Raw genomic sequence first — 25,693 nt, forward strand, 5'->3', positions numbered from 1 at the left:
GTGGAGATCCAACATGATTGTCATATTGGCTATGGAACACTACAAAATCTCAGATTTCAACTCCACAATTGGACATAACTTTCAATTAACTTGGGAGCCTTTCTGGCAGACTTTCACTCCACAGGCAAGAAGCCTCTAAATTATTATAGTCATTTCTTGTATCTCTCTTTTGTACAACATTTTTATTTGTAGAGTTCAGGGAGAGGCAGGGGATGTTGAGATGGTAAAGGAGGGAAGGAAAGACAAAGCTTGTTCTGAAAGTGTGTCATCCTGTGTAAAGATTCTTTTTTTATATGTTATATCTTTCAACAATTGTTCCTTGTTGTTGGTTCAAGCAATAAAAATTATTTCAACATATGATATACAGTACAGATCCCTGTGGCACTCTACTATTTAGAAAAATGGCATACCCTCTGTTTTACCAGGTTTTACTCTGGTTTAAGTCTTACTTTGAAAATCGTTCGTCAAATGTCTTCTTCAATAATTCATCTTCAGATAATTTTTCATTTCCCTATGGCATACCTCAAGGATCAATACTTTCACCATTACTGTTCAACATTTTTCTTGCCCCCCTTATGACTCTTTGTCAGTCTATCGGATTTTCAATATTTGCATACGCAGATGACATACAGTTGATACATCCAATTGATCCCAATAATTTACAAGAAATAACAGCAATTAATGGAAAACGGGATCAAATTCATCACTGGCTAGATACCAATAGATTAGCCCTGAATATCAATAAAACTAACACTATGCTTTTTCCATGGAAGGACTGTAATAGATTACTTTCTCCCATTTCTATTAACGGCATTCCTCTGCAGATGGCACACAATATTAGGATTCTTGGAGTAATATTCGATAATAAATTAACGTATCATGATCACATAAGTTATGTGGTCAAGTCTACCTTCTACAGATTTCAACAAATTCGCTCAGTGGCAAAATTTTTATGTGCAAAATCTCTGAATATTTTAATTCATTCATTAGTAATTTCCAAAATTGATTATTGTAGTGCATTATTTAAAGGTATATCGCAGAAAGAAATCAGACGTCTGCAAATTATTCAGAACGCCTCTGTTAAAATAATTTATAAAGCCAAAAAATTTGATCATGTCTCTCCTCTTCTTAAAAAAGCACATTGGCTTCCAATTGCACACCGAATCTTATTTAAAATATGTCTGCTTACATTCAAATCATTACTATTTAAAACCCCTGCATTTATTTTTAGAGTTTTAATTCCTTATCGTACTTCAAGACTGTTAAGATCACAGGATCAACACTTATTGGCAGTGCCCTCTCTGAAAGTTATCAATACAAGGCGTCACACCATTTTTTCAATAACATCTCCCCAATCTTGGAATGACCTCCCACTATTTCTTAGAGAGGAAAAGAACTTAGATAAATTTAAATCCAAACTCAAGAGTTTCCTTTTTAACGATGCTTTTAATGAATAAATTTCAAAGACTTGCTTACTTTTCACTTTGTATATTAATATAAATTTTATCTGTTGCCCTTCCTATTGTTCTTTCCTTAAATGTTTTTACATTAATATTGATTGTAACCCTTTAATGATTTTTCCCTCGCCTTGAAATTATATGTATAAGTTAAACTATGTATAGCAAAGTTTGTATTTATTAGTTTTAATTCATTTTGAATATTGTTTGTTAGATTTGTCACCCTTATTTAATTATTTATGAAATTGTACATCGCCTAGAAAATGTGATAGGCGATTAATCAAATTTTTATAATAAACTTGGAAACTTGGAATAAACTTCTGTCCAATAATAAATTCCTAATCCACAACAGAACATTGCCTCCTATCCCATAACTCTTTAATTTTCTCAGAAGTCTCTCATAAGGAAAAATCTAGAAACACTACATCAACTGGCTTAACTTAATCCATGTGTTTTTCACACTTTCAAAGAAGTCAAGCAAATTGGTGAGGCAAGATCTCCCTTGGCTGAACCCATGATGACTCTGTCCTATTAAACCATGTTTGTGTATAGAAGATGACGGCAGATAAGGGCCATAGCCCATCAGGTCTGCCCACTCTACTGACCCACCCCCAAGTCTACTCTCCTAGGGATCCCACTCCTGGTGACAGGTTCCCTTGGCTTAACCCTCTAAGGGATCCCACATGGGCATCCCATTTGCTCTTAAATTCTTGCACGCTGTTTGCCTCGATCACCTGCACCGGGAGCTCGTTCCAAGGATCAACCACTCTCTCGGTGAAGAAATATTTCCTGGTGTCGCCATGAAATTTCACGCCCCTGAGTTTGAGCGGATGCCCTCTTGTGGCTAAGGGTCCTTTGAGAAAGAGAATCTCTTTTTCCATCTCGATACGGCTGGTAATATACTTAAACGTCTCGATCATGTCTCCTCTCTCCCTATGTTCCTCGAGTGAGTACAGCCACAAATTTTTCAGCCTTTCCTCGTACGATAGATCCTTGAGCCCCGAGACCATCCTGGTGGCTTATCCGTTGCACCGACTCTACTCTCAGCACATCTTTTCGGTAGTGTGGCCTCCAGAATTGCACACAGTATTCCAAATGAGGCCTCACCATGGTTCTGTATAATGTCATTATGACTTCAGGCTTCCGGCTGACGAAACTCCTGCGGATGCAACCTAACAACTGTCTTGCCTTAGATGAAGCCTTCTCCACATGATCAGCAGTTTTCATGACTGCGCTGATGATCACTCCCAAGTCTCGTTCTGTTGAAGTTCTAGCTAAGGTCTCACCATTCAAGGTGTAAGTTCTGCACGGATTTCTGCTGCCGAGGTGCATGATCTTGCATTTCTTAGCGTTGAAGCCCAGCTGCCAGGTCGAGGACCAAAGCTCCAACAAATGTAGGTCCTGTGTCATATTATCGGGTGAATTGCCATCTCTCACTATATTGCATAGTTTGGCGTCGTCAGCGAATAACGTTACCTTACCTTGAAGCCCCTGAGTTAGGTCACCTATGAATATGTTGAAAAAGAGCGGGCCCAAGACTGAGCCCTGCGGTACTCCACTGGTCACCTCCGATGTTTTAGAGAGGGTACCGTTAACTACCACCCTCTGAAGTCTGCCACTCAGCTAGTCATTGACCCATGTAGTTAGTGTTTCTCCCAGCCCCATTGATTTCATCTTGCTCAACAGCCTGCGATGCGGGACACTATCGAAAGCTTTGCTGAAGTCTAGGTATACGACGTCCACGGATTCTCCCAAGTCTAACTGTTTTGTTACCCAGTCAAAGAAGCTGATGAGGTTGGATTGGCAGGACCTACCCTTGGTGAATCCGTGTCGACTGGGATCCCGTAGATTCTCCTCATCCAAGATTGCGTCTAATTTACATTTGATTAGTGTTTCCATGAGTTTGCATACTATTGATGTGCGACTCACCGGTCTGTAGTTTGCAGCCTCTGCCCTGCAACCCTTTTTGTGCAGTGGAACGACGTTAGCTGTTTTCCAGGCTATGGGGACTCTCCCCGAACTTAGGGTATTCTGTAATTTTATTTTTTATTATAGTTTCCACTATTTTGCCTGACACTGAAATCAGGACTACTGGTCTGCAATTTCCCAGATCACCCCTGGAATCCTTTTTTAAAATCATCGTAGCATTGGCCACCCTCCAATCTTCAAGTACTATGGATGATTTTAGCAACAGGTTAAAAGATCACTTAAAACATGTCAGCAATTTCATGTTTGAGTTCTTTCAATACTTTGGGATGTATGCCATCTAGTCTAGGTGATTTAACTTGTCAATTTGGCTCAGAACATCATTACCCTTGAAAATAATTTCTGGTTCAGGTAGATCTCTTATTTCTTCTTCCATAAAAACTGAAGAAAAGAATCCATTCAATCTCTCCACTATGGCCTTATCCTCCCTGAGTGCCCCTTATGCTCCTTGATGATCCAACAAGCCCATAGATTCCCTCACAGGTTTTCTGCTTCTGATGTACTTTACAAAATTGTTACTATGAGTTACTTTGGCAAGTTTTTCTTTATATTCTTTTAGCCCTGACATCCCACCTACCCACATCTCACAGAGGGCTCTGGCCAGCTCTTGGGGGTAGGGGGATTTCACCTTCCCTTTACCAGGCCCCATAAAAAGTTAAATTATACTCATTCTCAGTCACTGTTATAGTCACTCACAGTTCCTCCAGAGCTTGGGCATAGGCCAGGGCCAGATAAATCCGGTAGGACGGAGGAAATGCAGGGGTAAAACTATGGAATGCCCTTGTTAGCCAAATTCAGAAATGCAGTGATAGGGGCTCATTTAGAAAACTGTTAAAAACACAATTATTTGTTGATGCATTTTTCTGAGTACTGATTGTTGTTATAATTAATGCTGTCTATTTCTACTTGTCCAGACTTGTTTTAACATTTTATGTTTGTAGTCATTTTATAAACCGTTTTGATATAAAACGGTATAAAAATTTTTTTAATAAATAAATCCTTGTGTTCTAATCACTCACTTGAAGATGATAGCAATCAATTATTTACATACATATTCACAGGTGTCAGTCCATAAAACTACAAGATCAGTTTTCAAATTAATCCACATCCAGTAATTCCAGTCCAGGTTTGGTTTGCAATACCTCCCAAACTTACTTGAGTGCTCCCTCTGTCTAAGGGCTCTGGCATGAGAAAGGAACAACCAAGAAGCCAAGAACTTCCTCTTGCACTGTCTTTTTTATAACCTTCCTCTCCCTCCTGAGAAAAAGGTGTATCCATGTCTTTTCTAGCCATAGTCAAGATTCAGTGACCACCTGAAAAATCTACCACCACTGCTTTTATAGCAGAGGCATTATTCAAGGGGGTAGGGGGGTCACACTCACCCTCCTCTAAAGGACCTCTGCCCTCAGAGGGCGCAATCATATATCCTTTTCTTCTCTATACACTAGGGCAGTGGCTTGCAAACTTTTTGAAGCTGCAGCACACTAAACTCAAGGCCGTGTCTGGAGGGTGTGGACGTCAATGTGATTGCATGCATGTGTGATGTCATCATGTCGATGTCCATGCATGCGCGGAGGCCATCCAGACAGGGACCCGAGCTTGCTATTACTATGCCAGTGTGTGGGAGAGCGGGTGCGAGAGGAGGAGAGGTGCTGGCAAGGAGGAGAGGCACTGGCTGACTGCCTACAGGAGCATACATCTTGCCGCGAGAGGCATGTCCTGTAGGCAGTCAGCCAGTGATGGTGCCTCTCCTCCTTGCTAGTGTCTCGCAGCAGACCCAGAATCTCACCGTGGCACACAGTTTGCGATACACTGCACTAGGGCAGGGGTGCCCACACTTTTTGGGCTTGCGAGCTACTTTTAAAATGACCAAGTCAAAATGATCTACCAACAATAAAATTTAAAAAAACATAAAGCACACTACGCTGAGAAAATGTTAATTATCATTCCTATTCCAGGGTTTTTTCAAAGAGGTCAAGGCAGTAACAACTCAGTAACAACCATACAGAAATAGACAAATATACCCCCCTCCCTTTTTACTAAACCACAATAGCAGTTTTTAGCGCAGGGAGCTGCGCTGAATACCCAGCGCTGCTCTCAACGCTCATAGGCTCACTGCGCTAAAAAACACTATTATGGTTTAGTAAAAGGGGGGCCATAGTGCAAAATATAGACAGCACATATAAATTCAGACACATTTTGATCACTAAATTGAAAATAAAATCATTTTTCCTACCTTTGTTGTCTGGTGATTTCATGAGTCTCTGTTTGCACTTTCTTCTTCTGACTGTGCATCCAATCTTTCTTCCCTTCTTTCAGCCTGTATGCTTCCTCTCCTCCAGACCTCATTCCCTCCCCCAACTTTTTCTTTCTCTCTCCCTGCCCTTTCTTTCTCCCTGCCTCCCTTTCTTTTTTTCTCTCTTCATGCCCCCTTTTTTTTTTTTGTTTCCCTTCTTTCCTTCTTTCTCCCTGCCCTCCACCAAGCCACTGCTGCCACCATCGGGGAACATGCCCCAAGTCGCCGCCATCAGGTAACAGGCCCCAAAGCCGCCGCCGCCCTTCCCTGCATCGAGCTGATCAGCATTCCTCTCCCTGACATCAATTCTGCCGTCAGAGAGGAAGTTCTGGCCCAGCTAGGCAGCGATTGGCTGGCCTGAACTTCCTCTCCGACGGCAGAATTGACATCGGGGAGAGGAAGGCTGATCGGCCCGGTAGATCGCCAAGGCAAAGTGAGTCGATCACGGAGCCCGGGATGGGCTCCGTGATCGACTCACTTTGCCTTGGCAATCTACCGGTTGATCGCGATCGACCTATTGGGCACCTCTGCACTAGGATATAACACATATCACATCAACATTGCTGTTTAACATTATATATCTTCATTAACTTTATTAACAACATACTCGGACATTAATCAAATTGTATTGTCACCTCTCTTCTTTCACCTCTCCCAGTAAGGAAACTTGGATTTTACTCCCATTTCATCACAACACATATTTTACTGACCCTTCCTCATCTTAGCAGAAACCTAATCTACTTCCCTTCTTGTGCAAGACATGGCATCCTACCCCTTTTGTACGGCCAAGGTAACCTCACAGCCCACACTCGTGGATTCTAACTCAACATAATTAACTTTGTACTATGGATGTCATCACCTTTTCCGCATTAGCCACCTATTGTTGCCACCATTTTCCACAGTCTGCCTATTGTTGAATATCCATTCCCATTTTCTACTCATATCAAAATTGTTCTCTCTTTTGTTTAGAGAAATACATCACTTTGATTTTGGTTTTCATTACTCTCAGAACACTAGATTTTCCCATTAATATAACTTTCCAGCACACATTAATTCAACCATATATATTTTTTAACTTTCTACAATTTCACCATGCTATTACATGACACATGTCTTCTATATATTCTAAGTGAAATACCTAACTTTTATTTTAACTCATTATCAATTCTGTGTCCCAGGGAGTCCAGCTCCAAGGTCCCAAAACCCCAAACCAGTCCCCCAGAAGAGATTGTAAGAGCTGGTTTGGGTTCACTACTCCATGGGCAGGTCTCCCCTCTAATTTCATGTCCCAAAACGTCCTCTCCTTTCAAAGAAGGGCTGGTAAACCCATCAGTTTTTTCCACTGGAAGACTCATTTTCCTCCCCTCGCAGAGAGAGGCTAGTAAACCCATGGGGATTTTTCTGCTGGAAGACTCTCTTCTTAAATCTCAAGCAATGCAACTGCATAGGCAGCTCAGGTCCTTGGGTTCAACCCTGATCACATACAATTTGGCCCATGAAGTCTCCATCCTCGACAGATATATCACTAGCTGCATTCAGTGCAAGGGACATTGTCGTTGGTTCAGTTGTCGCAGATCGGACGGGATCCATCCCAGGATATTGAAGGAGCTCCAAGAGGTTCTGGTGGATCCTCTTAAAGATTTGTTCAATAAATCTTTAGAGATAGGAGAGGTTCCACAGGACTGGAGAAGAGTGGATATGGTCCCTCTTCACAAAAGTGGTCGCAAAGATGAAATGGGAAACTACAGGCTGGTAATAGAAATGTTGCTGAAGGAAGGGATAGAGAAATTCTTAGAAACTAATGGATTACAAGATCTGAGGCAACATGGGTTTACCAAAGGTAAATCGTGCCAAATGAATCTGATTGAATTCTTTGATTAGGTGACCAGAGAATTGGATCAAGGACATGCACTAGATGTAATTTACTTAGATTTCAGCAAAACCTTTGACACAGAAGGCTCTTGAATAAATTCCATAGGCTGAAGTTAGGGCCCAAAGTGGTGAACTGGATCAGAAACTAGTTGATGGACAGACGCAAGAGGATGGTGGTTAATGAAATTCAGTTGGAGGGATAGGTGAGTAGTGGAGTGCCTCAGGGATCAGTACTGGGACTGATTCTATTCAATATGTTTGTGAGCGACATTGTGAAGGGTTAGAAGGTAAGATTAGCCTTTTTGTGGATGATACCAAGATTTTTAACAAAGTGGACACCCTGGAGGGAGTGGAAAACATGAAAAAGGATCTGCAAAAATTAGAATGATCTAACGTCTGTCAACTAAAATTCATTGCAAAGAAGTGCCGAGTGATGCACTTGGGGGGTAGAAATCCAAGGGAGATGAGAGGCTGATAAGTACAGAAAGAGAGAGGGACCTTGGGGTGATTGTGTCTGAGGATCTAAAGGCATCTAAACAGTGTGATAAGGCAGTGGCTGTAGCCAGAAGGATACTAAGCTGTACATGAGGATGTTACTGATCAGACTTTACAGTAGATATACTGCAAACAATGGGATGGTTGGATAGGCTGGAGTGGGCTTGGACAGCAACTTCAGCAGTCAGAACCTAGGACATTACCAGGTGGACTTTGGTCTATGGCCCAGAAATATCAAAGAGACAAGCTAATTTAATCATGTATTTCTTATGAGAATAACTAATGGGCAGAATGGATGGATCGTTCAGGTCTTTATCTGCCGTCATTTACTATGTTACTATGTAGATTGGGCACAAATCTCTCTGCTCGCTTTCTCCATATATAGAATTTCACACAGGGTGTGGTTCTGGCCTTTGCTTCTTCCACTCTCCCCTTGTGTCTCTCTGACATCATGACATGCTTCCCACAAACACTGGAATCTGGGGGGGGGGGGAACTCCTCCTCCTTCCCTGGGATTTCCTGCCAGTGGGAAAAGGCGCAATTTTCTCTCCACATCTTCCCACCCAAATTCTGGCCCACTGGTTCTGGGTGGGGACTCTCTCCATGGTCTCTCCATACAATTTTCTCCATGGAGACAAGTCACCATCTCATATTTTCTCTGTTTCAGTCTCTTGTCTCTGCTCACTCCAGGATACTCCACTTCTTATGCCCCACGTTGGGCACCATTTTTATGTTGCACTAGCATCCTGTGTGGCAGGCTCCGGCAAGCTCTTTGGGGTCGGGGTTCACCGCTCCACACCAGGGCCCATAAAAAATTAAATTATACTCATTCTCAGTCACTGTCATAGTCATTCACAGTTTATCCAGAGAGTGGGTGTAGGCCGGGGCTGGATAAATCCATTAAGCCAGAGGAAATGCAGATCCTGATATTCCAATCACTCACCCCAAATAAGAGAGTCATGAGGAAAAGATGTTGATCACTCGGCAGTGGATTATTCAGGATACACTTCATTGACAGAAGCACAAAGTAGACTAGACACTAACAGTGTTTCAGCAATGATGCCTTTATCAAGAGTCTCCAATTAAAGATCTTTTCATGAAATGCTGGGATATGAAATGCAATTATAAATGGTGAAGAAAACATGGTGCATGAATGAGAATCCACTGATGACCAAAGCAAGACTAAAGGTTTACCATTACCTTTAGCCTCGTTTCTTATTTTCTTCATTTGGATCCTTTTTCCATTCTTTAAATAATGTTCTTTTGACTCTAATAGCCTCTTTCACTTTATTTTTTAACCATGCCAGCTGTCATTTGCTCTTCTTTCCATCTTTTTTAATATGTGGAATACATTTGATCTGGGTTTCCTGATTTAAAATCCTAACCTTTGTCACCGATCTTTTTAGCTTGTTTTAAACATTTTCCTCATTTTTTCACAGTTGCCCTTTTGAAAATTAAATGCTGCTACAGTAGATTTCTTTAGTGACTTCACTCCAGATATCAGCTCAAATTTGATCATGTTATGATCATAGATTCCCAGTATACCCAACACTGTTACCTCTTGTGTTATGCCCTGCATTTCACTAAGGACAAAATCTAAAATAGCTTCCCCTTTTGTTAGTTCCTGGACCAGTTGCTCCAAGAAGCAGTCATTTATTAAGTCTAGAAATTTTACCTGCCTAGCACACCCTAAGAAAAGATCAACGCGATTGTTAAAAGGTATGGAAAACCTTTCATATGCTGAAAGACTAGAGAAACTGGGGCTTTTTTCACTGGAAAAGCGAAGACTTAGAGGGGACATGATAGAGATTTACAAGATCATGAAGGGCATAGAGAAAGTGGAGAGGGACAGATTCTTCAAACTTTTGAAAACTACAAGAACGAGAGGGCACTCGGACAAATTAAAAGGGGACAGATTCAGAACCAACGCTAGGAAGTTTCTCTTCACCCAAAGGGTGGTGGACACCTGTAATGAGCTTCCAGAGGGTGTGATAGGACAGAGAACGATATCGGAGTTCAAGAAAGGATTAGATAAATTCCTGAAGGAAAAAGGGATGGAAGGGTATAGATAGAAGAATACTATACAGGTCCTGGACCTGATGGGCCGCTGCATGAGCGGACTGCTGGGCATGATGAACCTCTGGTCTGACCCAGCAGAGGCAATGCTTATGTTCTTAATGTCACGAGACTACAACGGGAACTCACGGCAGCCATTTTGATGACGGCTTTGCATGGGGCAGGAGCATAGGAAGATCGCTCCTGCCCCGCATCACCGCTAGACCACCAGGTAAGATCCGGGGAGCCTGTAAAAAGAAAAAAAAAAAATTTGCGAATAATTGAATTTGCAAGTAGGGAAACTGCGAATCTGGAGGGAGAGCTGTATTACCTTGAAACTGCCAGTAACCGATCATATAAATATTTCTATTTTTTGTACACAAATTTAGGTGTAATTCACATGAACAAAAAAAAAGAAAAAAATATACTGGGGTTTTATGACCAATGATGATGTTCAAGACCCCATTAAAGTGTTTTTGCTTTAGCTTTTTCAAACACTTGAGCGCTTGAGGTCTTTCCCCAGTTTGCTTAGTGATAGAAATAGAATCGCAAGCATTACTAACAGATATTGTCATATCCGTCATTGATTTATCCTTTTGTCTATTGCTTGTATATTAGACAATTTCCATTAACAACTTTGGAATTTTCCTTAGAATATCTCATTTCATTTTTCCCCACTGCTTTCCTGCTTCTTCCAGATGTTTCCATCTAGACAACTCCTTGACGTAATCCCCTATCTGAACAAAGTTGTTGTTTTTTTAAATCTAGAACCTTCACTTCTGAATGAACCTTCTCTACATCTGTCTTAATATTAAACCACATCATCCAGTGATCACTGGATGCCAGATGATCACCCACTGTATCATCAGAAACATCTCTTCATTCATAAGTATGGCCCCTTTCCATGTGGGTTCAGTTATCAACTGCCAGAACAGCTCTCCTTGTAGAGAATCCAGGAACTCCCTACTTCTAGGAGACCCTGCAATAGGGATACCCCAATCAACATCTGGCATATTAAAATCACCTATTAGTAGTTCTCTTTTTCCAGCTATATTGGATGTGTAAATGTAAGCACCTGTGTTATAGAATTGCACCCTCTCTGGGTAAGTGCTGCTGAAAATCTTGTGATCACCTGGTGAGTAGGATGTATCCAGGTAGGAAATCCCCCTCTACCTAGATAAGTCAAGCTACGGTATCAGATCCATTCTTTTTACCTTTATGCCATCCATGGAGGTATAAGAGATGTAGGGAATGTAATTAGTGAACTTGAGTAGATGAGGCTGGAGAGGATGCAATAAAGGACATGCAGATGATCTTGATGATGGAATAGTGTTTACTCTTCATGTTCATGTTTGTTTTGCTAGACACGAAACCCTCATCTTCAGATGTAAACTTGGCCTTCACGCAACTGTCAGTGAAAAACTCTGTGATCTGTCCTGAAGATGAAGCCCTGTTAAAAAACATAGTCTTCTGCATTGAGGAGGCTAACAATGACCATAAACTGCTGAAGGTGAGTTCAATGGGGCAGCAAGCAGTGTGTATCATGTGTTGGTTACAGGGGTGTAGCCATGAGGTGGGCCTGACCTACCCAGTTTGGGCTCAGATCCACCCATCCAGGAGCCACAGGCCACCAGCAGCGGTTCCTTCACAGTGCCGGCAGCTGACCCAGAAGCCTTCCCTCCAACGCATTTGTGTTTTGTGTCAGAGAGAAGGCTTCTGGGTCAGCTGCTAGCAGCATGTAGGATCCACTGCCGGCATCCTGAAGAGAAACAGAAATGCTGCACGGGCTGGGGAGAGGGGGTGGGAAGGAAGGGAAAGAGAGAGGCTGCACAAGCTGGGGGGTGGGAAGGGAAGGAAAGAGAGATTCCTGCCAACTTTGGGCTCAGGCCCACCCAAAATTGGTTGTCTGGCTATGCCACTAGTTGGTCAGTGGCTGAACAGCCACATAAATGCAGCCAAAAGTTGGGTACTTAGCAGTGTTGGCAAAATGTGTATAATAATTTTTGCCAACTGACTCCATTTGAATTTCATGTCAGATTTGCATTTCTTCTGTTTCTACTGTAAACCGCTTAGAACTTCACGGTACAGCGGTATATAAGAAATAAAATTATTATTATTATTATTATTATTACTGGTTTTATCAATATACATTATGAAGAACCAAGGTGTTCCTTTGATCTGAGGTTTTGCTCTATTGCCTCTGATTTAGGTTTAAAACAACATGTCTTGATCCCAATCATTCAATGTGATCAACAAGCCACTGTTGTTCAGTCTGACAAGTCATATACTGGTTTGTCTAATACAATTAAAAACCAAGCTAGTGTTAAATGCATCTACCCTTGGAGGTGCATCTATTATATGTATGGACCTTCAGACAGCAATCGGGTATATACCACCAGTTGCTTAATGCTTTATCGGTCCAGCCTTTATTAATTTAATGAATCACTCTCCTATTTATCTAAGTGCCATTTTTTTAGTAATGTATTTTTTTGTATATATCTAATATAATAAAATGGTAAGCCGCACATGCGCAGTTCCTAAGTGTGCGCCGCTTTTCTGTGAGCTGTAGCGACACATAGGAAGTGCGCATGCGCGGCTTACGGTTCTTTGAAAGACGCGGCGGTGGCTACTTTCACGATCCCGGACTTCCGACGCAGGTGGGGATCATGAGAGGAGCCACCAACACATCTTTCAACTTAAAAAAAAAAAAAAGTCAAAACGGATGTCGGCGGCTGCAGACCGTGGCACCTGTAGGCCGCCGCGGCCGAGCACGGAAACGGGCCGAAGTTTTTTTCAACTTCACAGACGCTGCAGCGGCTCCTCTCACGAGCCGCTCCTGCGTTGGAGAAGGCGGCGATCGTCAGAGGAGCCGCCGGGAAGTTAGACTGCTGGAGGCTCGGTCTGTTAGGTCCGTGTGCAGGCTCCTCTCGTGGTTAATGGAGGGAGAGGGAATGCTGCGGCTGCTGCACAGGGAAGTAGGGAAGGAGATAGGGAGAAAGGGACCGGTCTGATGTCGCCCTCGCCTTCTGTGTTGCTGAAAAATCCACCACTCTCGGCTGCGATTCAGAAACATTCCGTTGCGGAATGTTTCTGAATCGCAGCCGAGGGTGGTGGATGGGGGGAGAACCGCGGCAGATTGAAAGCAGGAAGGGGAGCCACGGACAACGTTCCTGAATCACAGCTGAGGCCAGCGGATTTTTCAGCGACACAGAAGGTGAAGGCAATATCGGAATGGAATGGAGAGAAGAGGGAGAACATGTTGGGCCTAGGAAATTCCCTGGATTAACTTTTTTATAAAGTGCAAAGGGGGAGAGTATTAAAAGAAGTGCCAGACTGGGCATGGGGGACAGCTTATGGGGCCAGGAACAGAGGAGAGAGAGAGATGGTAGGTAATGGTCTGAAGGGAGAGAAGCTGGATCTGGGGAAAGAGATACTTGAAGGGAGGACTATTGGGGAGAGATGGTGGACCTGGGGGAGGGAAGTTGGACCTAGGGATGGAAGGGAGGGAGAAATGTTAGGTCTGGGGTTGGAAAGGGGAGAGAGATGCAGCATCTCTTTTTTTCCCTCCATCTTATTGTTCAGCATCAAGGGGGGAAGGAAGAAGAACAACAGAAAATGGAGGAAAAAAGAATCCATGGGAGGGCAGAGTGCTGGGATAAGAAGATGCTAGGGGATGAAGAGAAAGGGACAGGGAGATATAGACTGACCAGTGGAGAGAGGGAGGGGTATTCTGAAAGTGGTGAGCCTTCTGAAAGTGGTGAGATCAAGAGGGAGATGACAAGATGAATTAGAGTATGGAGAGAAACAGAAAGAAACACAGACATATATTCTACCGCCAGCGGGAGGAAGGGAGACAGAAATAAAAGAAGAGAGACACAGAAAGACAGACAGACAAAGGGGGCCAGGGACAGAGACAGACAGAAAGAAAGACAGCAGGACAGAGAGAGAGACACGGAAATAAAGACAGACAGACAGACATATATTCTAGCACCCGTTAATGTAACGGGCTAAAATACTAGTATATATATATATATATATATATATATATATATATAACCTATCATTTTTTCAATAACAGACCATCACTTAGCTTATAGTGAGCCTGTGCTGTCTTCACCTCTCCTAACATGCATGTTTCAAAAAAGAAACCTTTCTTCAGGGTCGAGGGAAACGGTTTGAGGGAGCTGCAATTGCCTTGTTACAGACAAACCAGTATATGACTTGATCGCAAATCATACATTAGGCCATACTATTGACCTTATCTTTACACAGCTTTCAGATTTCTGTCCGTTTCTGTCCCCTATTCTGTCCTGCAACCCTGAACAGATCATTTTCTTCAATTTACCATTACATAACCTAAGATTATGATTAAGCTGGCATTGACTACCTTCATCTCCTATTCAGACATGTGTTCTTGCAATCCTACAACTCTATCGCCATTATTTACTTGTTTACCTTCTGATTTTCCATCTCTTCTGCTTGCAGTTTAGGCTTCAACCTGGGATTTATTATTACGTGCTGCTGCCATCATCAAAGTTATACCACCTAAACAAAATGTCCTTAGTTCTTGTAGGCAGCCCTGGTACTCAAAAGACTGTCATCAGTTTAACCCTATAATTGGCAGATGGCAAAAACGGCTGCTTTTTGTAACTTGATATTGAACGCGAGCAACAGTGCCATGTCACAGGCATTTGGAGATGCAGATCTCCCATAAAAGCCATAGAAACACATGTTGCTTCTGAGCAACGATGCCAAATAAAGGGTTAAAACACGTCTTCTCACTTGTGGACACAAATGGAGTAGAACGAAAGACCTGCTTGACTTGCAAGCTTTTCAATCTGCTCACTCATGATATCATGCCCATCTGAAATCATTTCGCTGCACTTACTACATTAGACTCATTGCTAAAGCTTCCAATCAGCCTAAGCAGTTTTTCTCAATAATGTCCAGGCTATCAAGTTTGACTCTGACTCCTTCTGTAACTTAATCACTAATGTCACCGGCCAGGTTTTGCTCTGTACTTACAGCATCCCTCCACCAGGTGGCAATACAAAAAACCTCAACATGCTTCGGCAATATGGCTGAAGTCCTACAGGGAGTGCTGGTCTGAACCAATGCACACTCCACTCAACAAACAACCCAGACACTTTACAGGCACAAAAATATAAACCATAAAAGAGGTTTGTTTTACAAAATGAAAAAGGGTTTATTGCAGAAATCTTTGCACTCAAAAGTAATGGAAACAAGACAGTTTGAGGAAACCACAATCAACAATGTGCAACAGTAATAACAGATGGCAGATGGTAAAGGATGTACTCTTCACTGGAGAGTCCTCAGTGACTGCAGGGTTCCAAGATGGCCACTGTAGTTTGGAAGTTTGTAGGTGGGCCAGTTTGCAGCAAGCAACAGGTTTTCTCTCAAAATAAAGGAAAACTAAAAGAGTTTTCTTTAGCAGACTTGAAAAGTATCTAGCAATTGTCCATAGCCAAAACAGGTAAGTAATTTATATATTTCAATTCAAAAGAATGGCTCAGGTGGAAATTTTCCTTCAGAGCAAAACCAGTCAAAAAACACCTCCACCCCCCCAAAAAAAAAATCATAGTCCAAATTGCAGCAATTCTTTTTGTGATACTCACAGCTTTATAGAATTTTTATCTTAATGGCAGCAAAACAGTTTCTTCTGGCACAGTCAACCTAATTAATCCCAAAGTCCAGAAAGAAAACTAAAAATATCCCAAAACAAAACTCTTGGTCACAAAGGTGATACAGGCAATCACTTTCCTTATGCATAGCTTTATGCCAATGTCTCTACTCAGGCTTGCTGTTTGCAATGGCAGCTTTAAGAAGCAACTCACACAATACAAATATATTCACCACAAAGCCCAAAAGTTTAAGCCAGCTCCATGGCTTCTCCAAACCTAAGAGAGAGGTTGTAGAGGCTCAGCATTAAAGATAGTTTTCACAGCAACCTTTGAACTGCATATATAATTTGCATATATTTGCTTGAGGAGAGAGCTGTTGAATAATAGGCTTCTTTGGATCTGTTTAGGTCCTTTTTGAGACTTTGGGGAATAGTAAGTGGGAAAGAGGACTGGAAAACTGTTAATAATAATTGTATTCTTATATATCGCCAAAGCCAAAGTAGTTTGAGGTGGTTCACAATAAGAGGAGCTAGACAATCAGCGAAGATAGGTACAAGAAGGTATTAAAGTACATGAAGCAGATACAGGAAAAAGAGAGCAGGTGCCTGCTGCAATCAGTGAGAGTGGGGCACTGGACAGACATCAATTCCAGTAGGCCAAGAGCAGAGAGGAAATGAGAGAACGTGGTAAAAATCAGATGGAGTAAAGCGATAGGGCAAAGGAAGCAATTAGGATACAAATCAGTTGAACAAGTTTGTTTTTACTAGTTTTCTAAAACTTAGATAGGAGGAAGCGTGCGTTATTAAGATGCTCAGCCAATTGTTCATTTGGCCTGCTTGGAAAGCAAGTGTTCTGTCTAGGTATCTTTTGTATCGGCAGGCCTTTATTGATGGATGGGTGAACATATGGACTCTGCGTGTAGGTCTGCTGGGGCAGTCCAAGTTGAAATGTGCAACCAGGTATGTGGGGGCCGAGCCAAGTATAGCTTTAAAACAAAGACAGGCAAATTTGAAGACTCTTGCCTCCAGGGGCAGCCAATGAAGTTTCTGGTAAAAGGGGGTTACGTGGTCCCATTTTTTAATGCCAAAAATCAGTCGGACGGCTGAGTTTTGGATGATTCGGAGTCTTTGAATAGTTTTCTTAAAAGATCCCAGATAAATGATGTTGCAGTAGTCGAGTAAGTTTAGTATGAAGGCTTGTTCCACTAAACGGAATGAGGTTGCATCGAAGTACTTTCTGATGGTTCTTAGTTTCCATAGAGTCGAGAAGCCTTTTTTAATCAATAGCTCTGTGTGCGCTTCAAGAATAAGGTGACAGTCCAGGATAACTCCCAGAATTTTTAAGGAGTTGACAATAGGATAGACTTGACCATTCAAGGAAATTGAAGAGTCTTTGATTTTGTCATTCGGGCTAGCTAGGAAGAATTTGTTTTTTTCTGAATTGAGTTTCAGTTTGAATTGGGCCATCCATTGATCGATTTGCTTTAATATGAATACCAGGCGGCTCTTTGTTTCAGGGGATAGGTTTGTTAGGGGAAAAACTAAAGTGATGTCGTCTGCATAAATGTAAAATTTGACTTTTAAGCTTTGCAGTAGGTTCCCCCAATGGGGCTAAGTAGATGTTAAATAGTGTAGGGGAGAGGGGGAAAACTTATGGGACTCCACATGAGTTGACCCAGCAATAGGAATGATCGTTGTCACTGTAAACTTGGTATGAGGCCAAGTGCATTATATGTCATGGTGTGAATCCTCTCACCTTAACCAAAAAGTGTTCCTTGAAGAAGGACGTTTGGTTGATTTCAGGCTCTTAGTTTGAGTCTGAACTCTGAGGACTTCCTTAGAGATCACACTCCACGGGTGACCCTTGAGGTTAATTCCCTTCCACCCAACCCAAGGCAGAGCTTTTTTTCAGTCAACCAGTAACAGAGCATTGCTATGGTAAGCTTTTTCTGCTCTTTCTTTTTTTCTTCCAGGTGTAACTATTTCTGCAATCACAGTATGGCTGGGAAACATTGTGTCACCAAAGCTGCTGCTTAAGTTACAGCTTCTGTCTCTGTGCAGACAGAAAATGTTACCCAGGCAGAAGAAGTGGTTCTATGTGCATGCTGTCTTCAGCTTGAATCCCTCATGAAGGAAGTAAAGGAACTGAGAGAAGAGGTGGCAAAACTGAGAAGCATCCTTGAGAATGAGAGGTGCATCGATGAAATGGTTCATGAGGTATCAAAGATTTCCAGCAGTGGGGAAGAAGAGGCTGTGCTGAGGGAAGACAGCTGGGCTCAGATTATGGAACCCTGCAAGATTGGTACTGTGACTCCACTCATCCTTGAACTGAAGAACCAGTATGCAGCCCTGGAAGTGGAGGAGATGAGAGCATCCCAGGGAGAGGAAGGACCAAAACTTGAAATTCTCCAAATTGCTGGATCCATGGCCACTTGGAAGCATAAGTTAGTGGTAGTTCGTGATTCCCTTCTGCTGGGTACAGAAGCATCCATCAGCAGACCAAATATGTCCTGGGAGGTATGCTGTCTGCCTGGTGCCAAAATCCATGATGTTACGGAAAGATTGCCAAGACTTATCAAGCTTGATGACTACTACCCGATGCTGCTCATCCATGTTGGCACTAATGATACTTCCAGGTACCCCTGCGAACGTATCAAAAGTGACTTCATGACTCTGGAAGAGAAGGTGCACAAGTGGTATTCTTGTCCATCCTCACTGTTGAGGGTGAGGGCCAGGTCAGAGAAGCACACATCCTGGAGATTAATGCATGGTTACATGGTTGGTGTCATCGACAGTGTTTAGGCTTACTGGACCATGAAATGATTTTCCAAGGGCTGCTGAGCAGGGATGGTATCCATCTATCAAAGAAGGGAAGAAGTGTCTTCAGCAGCAGGCTGGCTAATCTACTGAAGAGGGCTTTAAACTAGAAATGATGGGTCAGAGTGATCAAAGCCCCTAGGTGAGTATAAGCCCTCAGGTAAGTAAATCACTGAATACCTCTACATGGGAAAGGGGGGCAAGTTTCAAGTTCAAGTTTATTTACATTTTAATATACCAACCATCATCGTGTATCTGGCCAATTTACAAAGCTAAAAACATGAAAATAAAATGGGGTAAAGGAGAAAAGGTAAAACATGAAGTAGACGAGGACGATGATGTACATGAGCTTGAGGGAGAGAGGGGGAGGAGGGTTTATAATTACATTGTAAAAAATAAAAGTAAATGAAGGTATGAGGGGAGGGGAAAATATACCAGGAGAGGGTGTCACTTCATAGAAGCGGATCTTTTTGTGGGCTGAGTTGCAGTTGAAAAGGGGTATTGTCAAGTGCTATGAAATGCATCTGGAAAGCAGTATATACTAATGCTCGAAGTACTGGAAACAAGATTCTGGATCTAGAAATTGTGATGGAAGAAGATGAGTTGGATATAGTGGCGATCATGGAGATGTAGTTCATGGAGAACCATGACTGGGATGTGGTTATACTGGGCTATATAGGAAGAAAAGGAGGGGGTGTAGCGTTATATGTTAAAGATCATATTAAAGCCACACAATTGCAGGATCTGCAGGGCAAGGAAGAAGCACTGTGGATCAATTTAGAAAGAGGGAATGGTAAATATATTTACATTGGTATGATATACAGACCTCCTTCACAGACAGAAGTGGACAGAGATTTAATAGTAGACATTCAGAATATATCTACAAAAGGGGAAGTTTTACTAATAGGTGATTTTAACATGCTGGATGTTGATTGGGGTATCCCTATTGTAGGATCTTCTAGAGGTAGGGAGATCCTCGATTCTCTACAGGGAGTTCCAGCAGTTGGTAATGGAACCCACGTGGGATGGGGGTCATACTGGATTAAGTGCTTACAAATGGATAAAGTGTTCCTGATGTTACAGTGGGTGATCATCTGGCATCCAGTGATCACTGCATGGTACGGTTTAATATTGAGACAGGTATAGAGAAGGCTCATTCAAAAGTAAAGGTTCTAGACTTTAAAAAATGAACTTTGTTCAGTTGGAGGATTATGTCAAGGAATTGTTGTCTGTTGGGAACATCTGGAAGGAATAGAAAAGCAGTGGGCAAAACTGAAAGGAGTTATTGTAAGAGCAACAGACCTTTTTGTGAGGCAAGTAAGTATAAGTAAGAGGAAAAGAAGGCCACTTTGGTTCTCAAAAGTAGTAGCTGAGAAGGCAAGGAATAAGAGGTTAGCTTTCATAAACTATAAAAGATTGCAGAAAGAGGAAGACAGGCAAAATTATCTTGAAAAGTTAAGAGAGGCTGGTCAAGTAGTCAGAAAAGCAAAGATACAAATGGAAGAAAAAAAAATAGCTGATACAGTAAAATGGGGAGACAAAACATTTCTTAGATATGTTAGTGATAGGAAGAAGAGCAAAAGTGGCATTGTGAGACTCAAAAGTGAAGGGGAGAAATATGTACAAGCTGATAAAGAAAAGGCTGAACTGTTTAACAAATATTTCTGTTCTGTGTTCATGGCTGAAGCACCGGGAGCAGGACTGAAGAAGACAAATATGAATAGGGATGGAGTAGTGGTAGACCCTGATCGATTTTCAAAGGATTGTGTTTGTGAGGAGCTAGGTAAATTAAAGGTAGACAAACACAAAGCGATGAGGCCAGATGATGTACATCTGAGTGTGTTGAAGTTCTGATGGCTCTGCTGACTGACCTTTTCAATGCTTCTCTAGAAGAGCGGATGTGGTCCCTCTATACAAAAGTGGAAGTAAGGAAAAAGTAGGGAATTACAGGCCAGCAAGTATGACTTCTGTGGTAAGCAAATTAATGGAAACACTTTTAAATCAGAGAATGGTGAAGTTTCAGGAATCAGGTGGATTACAGGACCGAAGGCAACATGGATTCACTAAAGGTAGGTCTTGTTAGACCATTGGTCTCAAACTCATGGCCCGGGGACCACATTCGGCCCGCCAGGTACTATTTTGAGGCCCTTGGTCACAAAAGTAAAATAAAACAGTTTCTTGATCATATGTCTCTTTAGCTATAAATTACAATATTATTATTAAGACTTAATCAAAAGGAAAGATTTATAAACTGTGGTATGCACTGGGAGTGGCCTAAGATTCCAATTGTCCAGATCCCGTAGGCTACCTCCTTAGGCATCTCTCCTGCTGGTGAAGATTGCCGGGGGGGGGGGGGAGTTTGCTGGTATCGGCAGAAGAGATTAGACATCTCTCCTGCCACAATCATTCGGGAGGGGGGGGGGGTGTGCGGTTGCTGCAGGTTTGGTCAGGAGGGACTGGGCATCCCTCCTGCCACAATCATTACGGGGGTGGGGGGACAGGTTGCCTGGGCCACTGAGCTGATCGCGGCAGCCCGATCTAGAACTTATACCTGTTTTGACTTTAAGTCAAAACGTATAAGTTACATCCAGGCAACCTGTCAAACTTTTCGATTATGGCTGCCGGACAACTAAGTGTAGGTCGACCCACATCCCTCCCACCTCCCACCCTACCCACACCTCCAAAAATGTCCCTTTTCACTCTGGGCGCACAGAGGCAATGAAAAGGCCTAAGCTGGTTTTAGATATGTCTATAATCTTGTTCGATTATCGGTACTTGGACAACCTGTCTTTTTGATCATCCAAGTGCTAATTTAGGCGGGATTTTAGACTTTTTTTTTTTTAAATTATGAGCCCCATAGTTAAAACCTTGACTAGGATTTCTTGGCGTATCAACATAGTTTGGAGTAACAACATAGTTCTATATTGTTCTACAACCTCAGCTGGTGACTTTATTTCTCACCAGGAACATAGGTCATTCATCAGTTTGGTATAACTTGTTTTTTTTATATATATATATATATATACACATATATACAGGGTGCCCACAAAAACACTCCTTGATTTTAAATGGTTACAAAATCAAAACTTATTGGATTATGTTTATAAATAACATGACAGCAAATACAAGTTCCAAAAAGCACGGTTAGCAAGATCTTACACAATGACTTGCACTTTCACCCTTAAAAACTGCAATTGGTGTAAAAGTTACAACCTTCAAACAATTCAACGTGACAAAATGACCAGGTGCTCCTCTAGTGGTCCCCAAGATCACCGGACATTACTGTTTATGACTTTTTTCTTTGGGGGTATGTGAAAGACAGAGTGTACGTCCCTCTACTACCCGCAACTATGGATGAGTCAGACAGTCCCCAAAGATATGAGATTTGTGCCATACTAGTCTTTTCTTAATGGGACACAACGTTCTTCATATTTAGATTTTATCACACGAACACTGTATCAGATAGATCACAAATTGTAATTCCAATCAGTGTTCAATCTCATTGTCATTCTTTGATATGTTGCTGGGTGGTATAATCCAACCCTTCAGTAGTGATATCACACCAAGATCAATGTCCATACTGCTTATAACCTTGCAGAGGTGTATTCATATCCCAATAATCAATTCGCTTGTAGGACAAATTTTTCCCAATATGCTTGCATCAGGGTACAATAGTGTTTTTGTAAAACAAACTCAAATAAATTCATAAATAGTGAACTAAGTGGGTATTCTTCAAAACATTTCTGTAACATGCCAGTATTTAAAAATCAAGGAGACAATGTTCAAAACTCCAAAATGTCCATAAAATGGAATAAATCGGCACTTGGATGTTTTTCTCACTAAAACATCCAAGTGCCGATAATCAAAACAAAAAAATTAGATGTTTTGCAGGACATTCTCCCTCCAGAACATCTAAGTGGTAGAGGGGCATGTTAGAGGACTATGGGCGGGTTCTGGGCAGGCTATAATCGAACCAATCAAAGGATGTCCTGGACAGAACTTAGATGTTTCAGGCTAGACCTGTTGTGGAAATGTCCAAGTGCCCAAAAGGTTTTCAAAGTGACCAGATTACCACTGGAGGTAAATAAGCATGAGCCCCCTACACTCCCCCAGTGGTCACTAACCCACTCCCACCCCCCTAAAACTCAGAAACAGTATATATCTGTCTCTAGAACAGCAGCATCTAGAATGGGAAAGCCTACTAGGGCATCTCACAGCTGTTTTAAGTAGCCTGGTGAGTGGACTACTGAGCCAGAGGAGGAGCCAGGCCCATAAGCCACTCTAACCACTACATTTATGGTGGAAAGTGTGAGGCCACCAAAACCTACTAAAACCCATCAAATTTTTAATAAACTATGACCTATGAAACTAAGGGCTATTGGAGTAGACAGGTGGGTATAGTAGGTTTTAGGGGGAGCTGTGGAGGACTCACCATAAATTATAAGGGGTTTATGATGAGATGTACACGTAGCACCTTTTATGTGAAGTTCACAACAGTGCCCTCTAAGGTGCCCCATTGCTCTGTTGACATGTCTATATGGTCAGTCCATCAGAATGATGGCTCCTCCCACATCTAAATGGTCTGCGTTTGGATGTTTCTAAGTTGGATGTTTCTGTGATTGAAAATGGGGTATAAAGTTGGTTGTCCTGGCAACCTAGATGTCCAAATTGACAATTTTCAAAAAAAAAAGTTGCACATCTAGTGGTGCCACATTCGAAAATGTGCATTTATCCATCCCCGATTTTGGATGTTTTGCAGCAAATGTCCAAATCAGACGGAACAGGAAGGGGAAATTCCTCAGGTTACTACACAATAATGATTAACATATTTGAGTGTGTTAGGAAACATTCCTCCACCCTCTAGAGTTTGACAAGTAGTAAAGATCTATCTGGGGTGAAATATTTTTTCTACTATCACTTTTCTAAACATTAAGGGCTCCTTTTACTAAGGTGTGCTAGCGGTTTTAGCGCACGCTATAATGCCGCGTGCACTAGACGCTAACACCTCCATAGTGCTTGCGTTAGTATTTTTCGTTTAGCGTGTGGTTTGCACACGCTAATCTTCAGCACGTGCTAAAAACACTAGCGCGCCTTAGTAAAAGGAGCCCTAAATAACAAGAAATAGCTCCAGTGTTGAGAGAAAGGAGTTCTGTATTTGCTACACTGCAGCATGCCACGTCTGCCCATCTACATCTGCACAAAAATATTGTGTTCATTCTACTACTACTTATCATTTCTATAACACTGCTCTAGCAGGGGATCTTTGTGGGGCATACACATTTTTTGTGATGGCCTCAATGACTGTTTCTATTTTCCTGTTCACCTCCCACAGATCCAGCAAGGCAGTGCCGTTCTCTGCACAGACAAAAAGCACTTGAACTGGACACTGATTGGTATCCTCAGCAAAGTACTGGATGAATCTCCAATGCCTGCCTTCACCACCAGGCTTGCTGCTTACATCAACTGGATGAACAATGTGAGTGAAATAGCTGGGAGACCATTGAAGTTGCCTGTTGCTGACCAGCCCCCGCGGCGTTCCAGCGTTCCAGCGTTGCAGCGTTCCCAGGCCCCCTCCGGTCTTAGTCTACAGCTCTCTCTACTCTTCATATGCCTCGCTGCTAGTATACAGAAAAATTGTGGATATTAAAAATGATTTCTTGATATGTGCTTCTGGATCATACAGCAGTACAATAATGGGCTTGGCTGGCTACATGTGCTGGTGATGCAACTGGATCTTAGCAAGACTGACTGCTCATTTCTGTACAGGCTTGCACTCTTGGTAGTGATGTCAGATGTCCCATAACGGTACAGGAGAAAAAAGCTGGCTGTCAACAAAATGATCAATGCTAACAGTACGAAACCCAACACAGCCACGTTTCAGCAAATGCTTGCATCAGGATACAATAGTGTTTTTGTAAAACAAACTCAAATAAATGCATAAATAGTGAACTACATTAACACAATTAAAAATAAATCAATCTAAAGTATAATATGCATTTTTGTTTGGTTTTGTTTTTATATTGATTGAATCTATGTATGTAACTTGTAATCTGCCTAGCTTTTTAGGCAGAATATAAATATTAAATAAATAAGCCATACTAGTAGTTCATCCTTTATATTTTAACTTAAAGCATGCAGAAAACATTCATTATAAAGTCAATCAGAAAGAAATCTTTTGTTACTGCTTTTTGTTTTAGAGAACCAACTTAATCATTGATTTATTCCCCTTATTTTCTTTTTCTTTAAGAATAAAGGAGTGGGTGGGTTAGTAGTGAAAACATGTCACAATGGCAAGAAAGAAAATATGAATATGCTTGATATTAAAAAGGGTTTAACTGGGCATGAGAGGCTGCAACCCAGTTAAACTTTGCTGAGTGACCCAGCACATGATATTTAGCAGTGTTCTTCCCCAAAATTTTTTTCCAGCCGGGTGGCATGAAAAAGTAGCCGGGTGGGGTGGGGCGGGATGGGGAAATTTGGTGGTGGGGAAAATTAAATGTGTACTATTTTTATTAGTTTATTATTATTATTTTCCAATGTTCAATATGACTTCCTTTTTTAAGGTCTGACACTTGTGCCAGAATATTTTTACTAAATTTAAGAAGTATTCAATTCTAGAAGGGAATAATTACATTACATTACATTACATTATGGATTTCTATTCCGCCATTACCTTGCAGTTCAAGGCGGATTACAAAAGAATTATCCAAGAACTTACCAAAAAAAAAAAATTGGTCATTTTCAAAAAGAGTAAGAAATGGGTAAGGTTATTTGTTTGGGGTAGTTGGCTTTAGTGAGAAGTGGAGTTTGAGACTTGCGGTATTATTTCTTTTTTCAGAGTTTTCTTGAAGAGTATGGTCTTTATTTCTTTTCTAAAAGTCTTGTAGTCGAGGGATGCCGTCAGTAGATTGGCGATTTGGTTGTCTAGTTTAGCTGCTTGAATGGCCAGGAGGCCATCATATAGTTTTTCCGTTTGCCCTCTTTCAAATGGTATAGAAGTTTAAAAAAGGGAAATGCATTAATGAAGTCATTAGGTTCAATCTAGCCATTTATTTCTGTATGAATTTAAACTAA

General features: G+C 41.7%; 1 protein-coding gene across 3 annotated transcripts in view; it reads left to right on the forward strand.

Annotated features, from left to right (window-relative positions):
* The window catches only part of LOC117349045 (serine protease 55-like), a 120,665-nt gene extending 95,958 nt beyond the window's left edge, over positions 1-24,707 (forward strand). For all 3 annotated transcript variants that reach the window (XM_033921944.1, XM_033921934.1, XM_033921952.1), the window contains 2 exons: positions 11,526-11,671; positions 23,952-24,707. In XM_033921944.1, coding sequence (XP_033777835.1) covers positions 11,526-11,671; positions 23,952-24,266 — 461 coding nt within the window. In that variant the 3' untranslated portion in view covers positions 24,267-24,707. The remainder of the gene's footprint in view (positions 1-11,525; positions 11,672-23,951) is intronic.
* Positions 24,708-25,693: the final 986 nt, after the last annotated feature.

This window comes from Geotrypetes seraphini, chromosome 1 (assembly GCF_902459505.1).
Source record: "Geotrypetes seraphini chromosome 1, aGeoSer1.1, whole genome shotgun sequence".
NCBI classification, from domain to species: domain Eukaryota; kingdom Metazoa; phylum Chordata; class Amphibia; order Gymnophiona; family Dermophiidae; genus Geotrypetes; species Geotrypetes seraphini.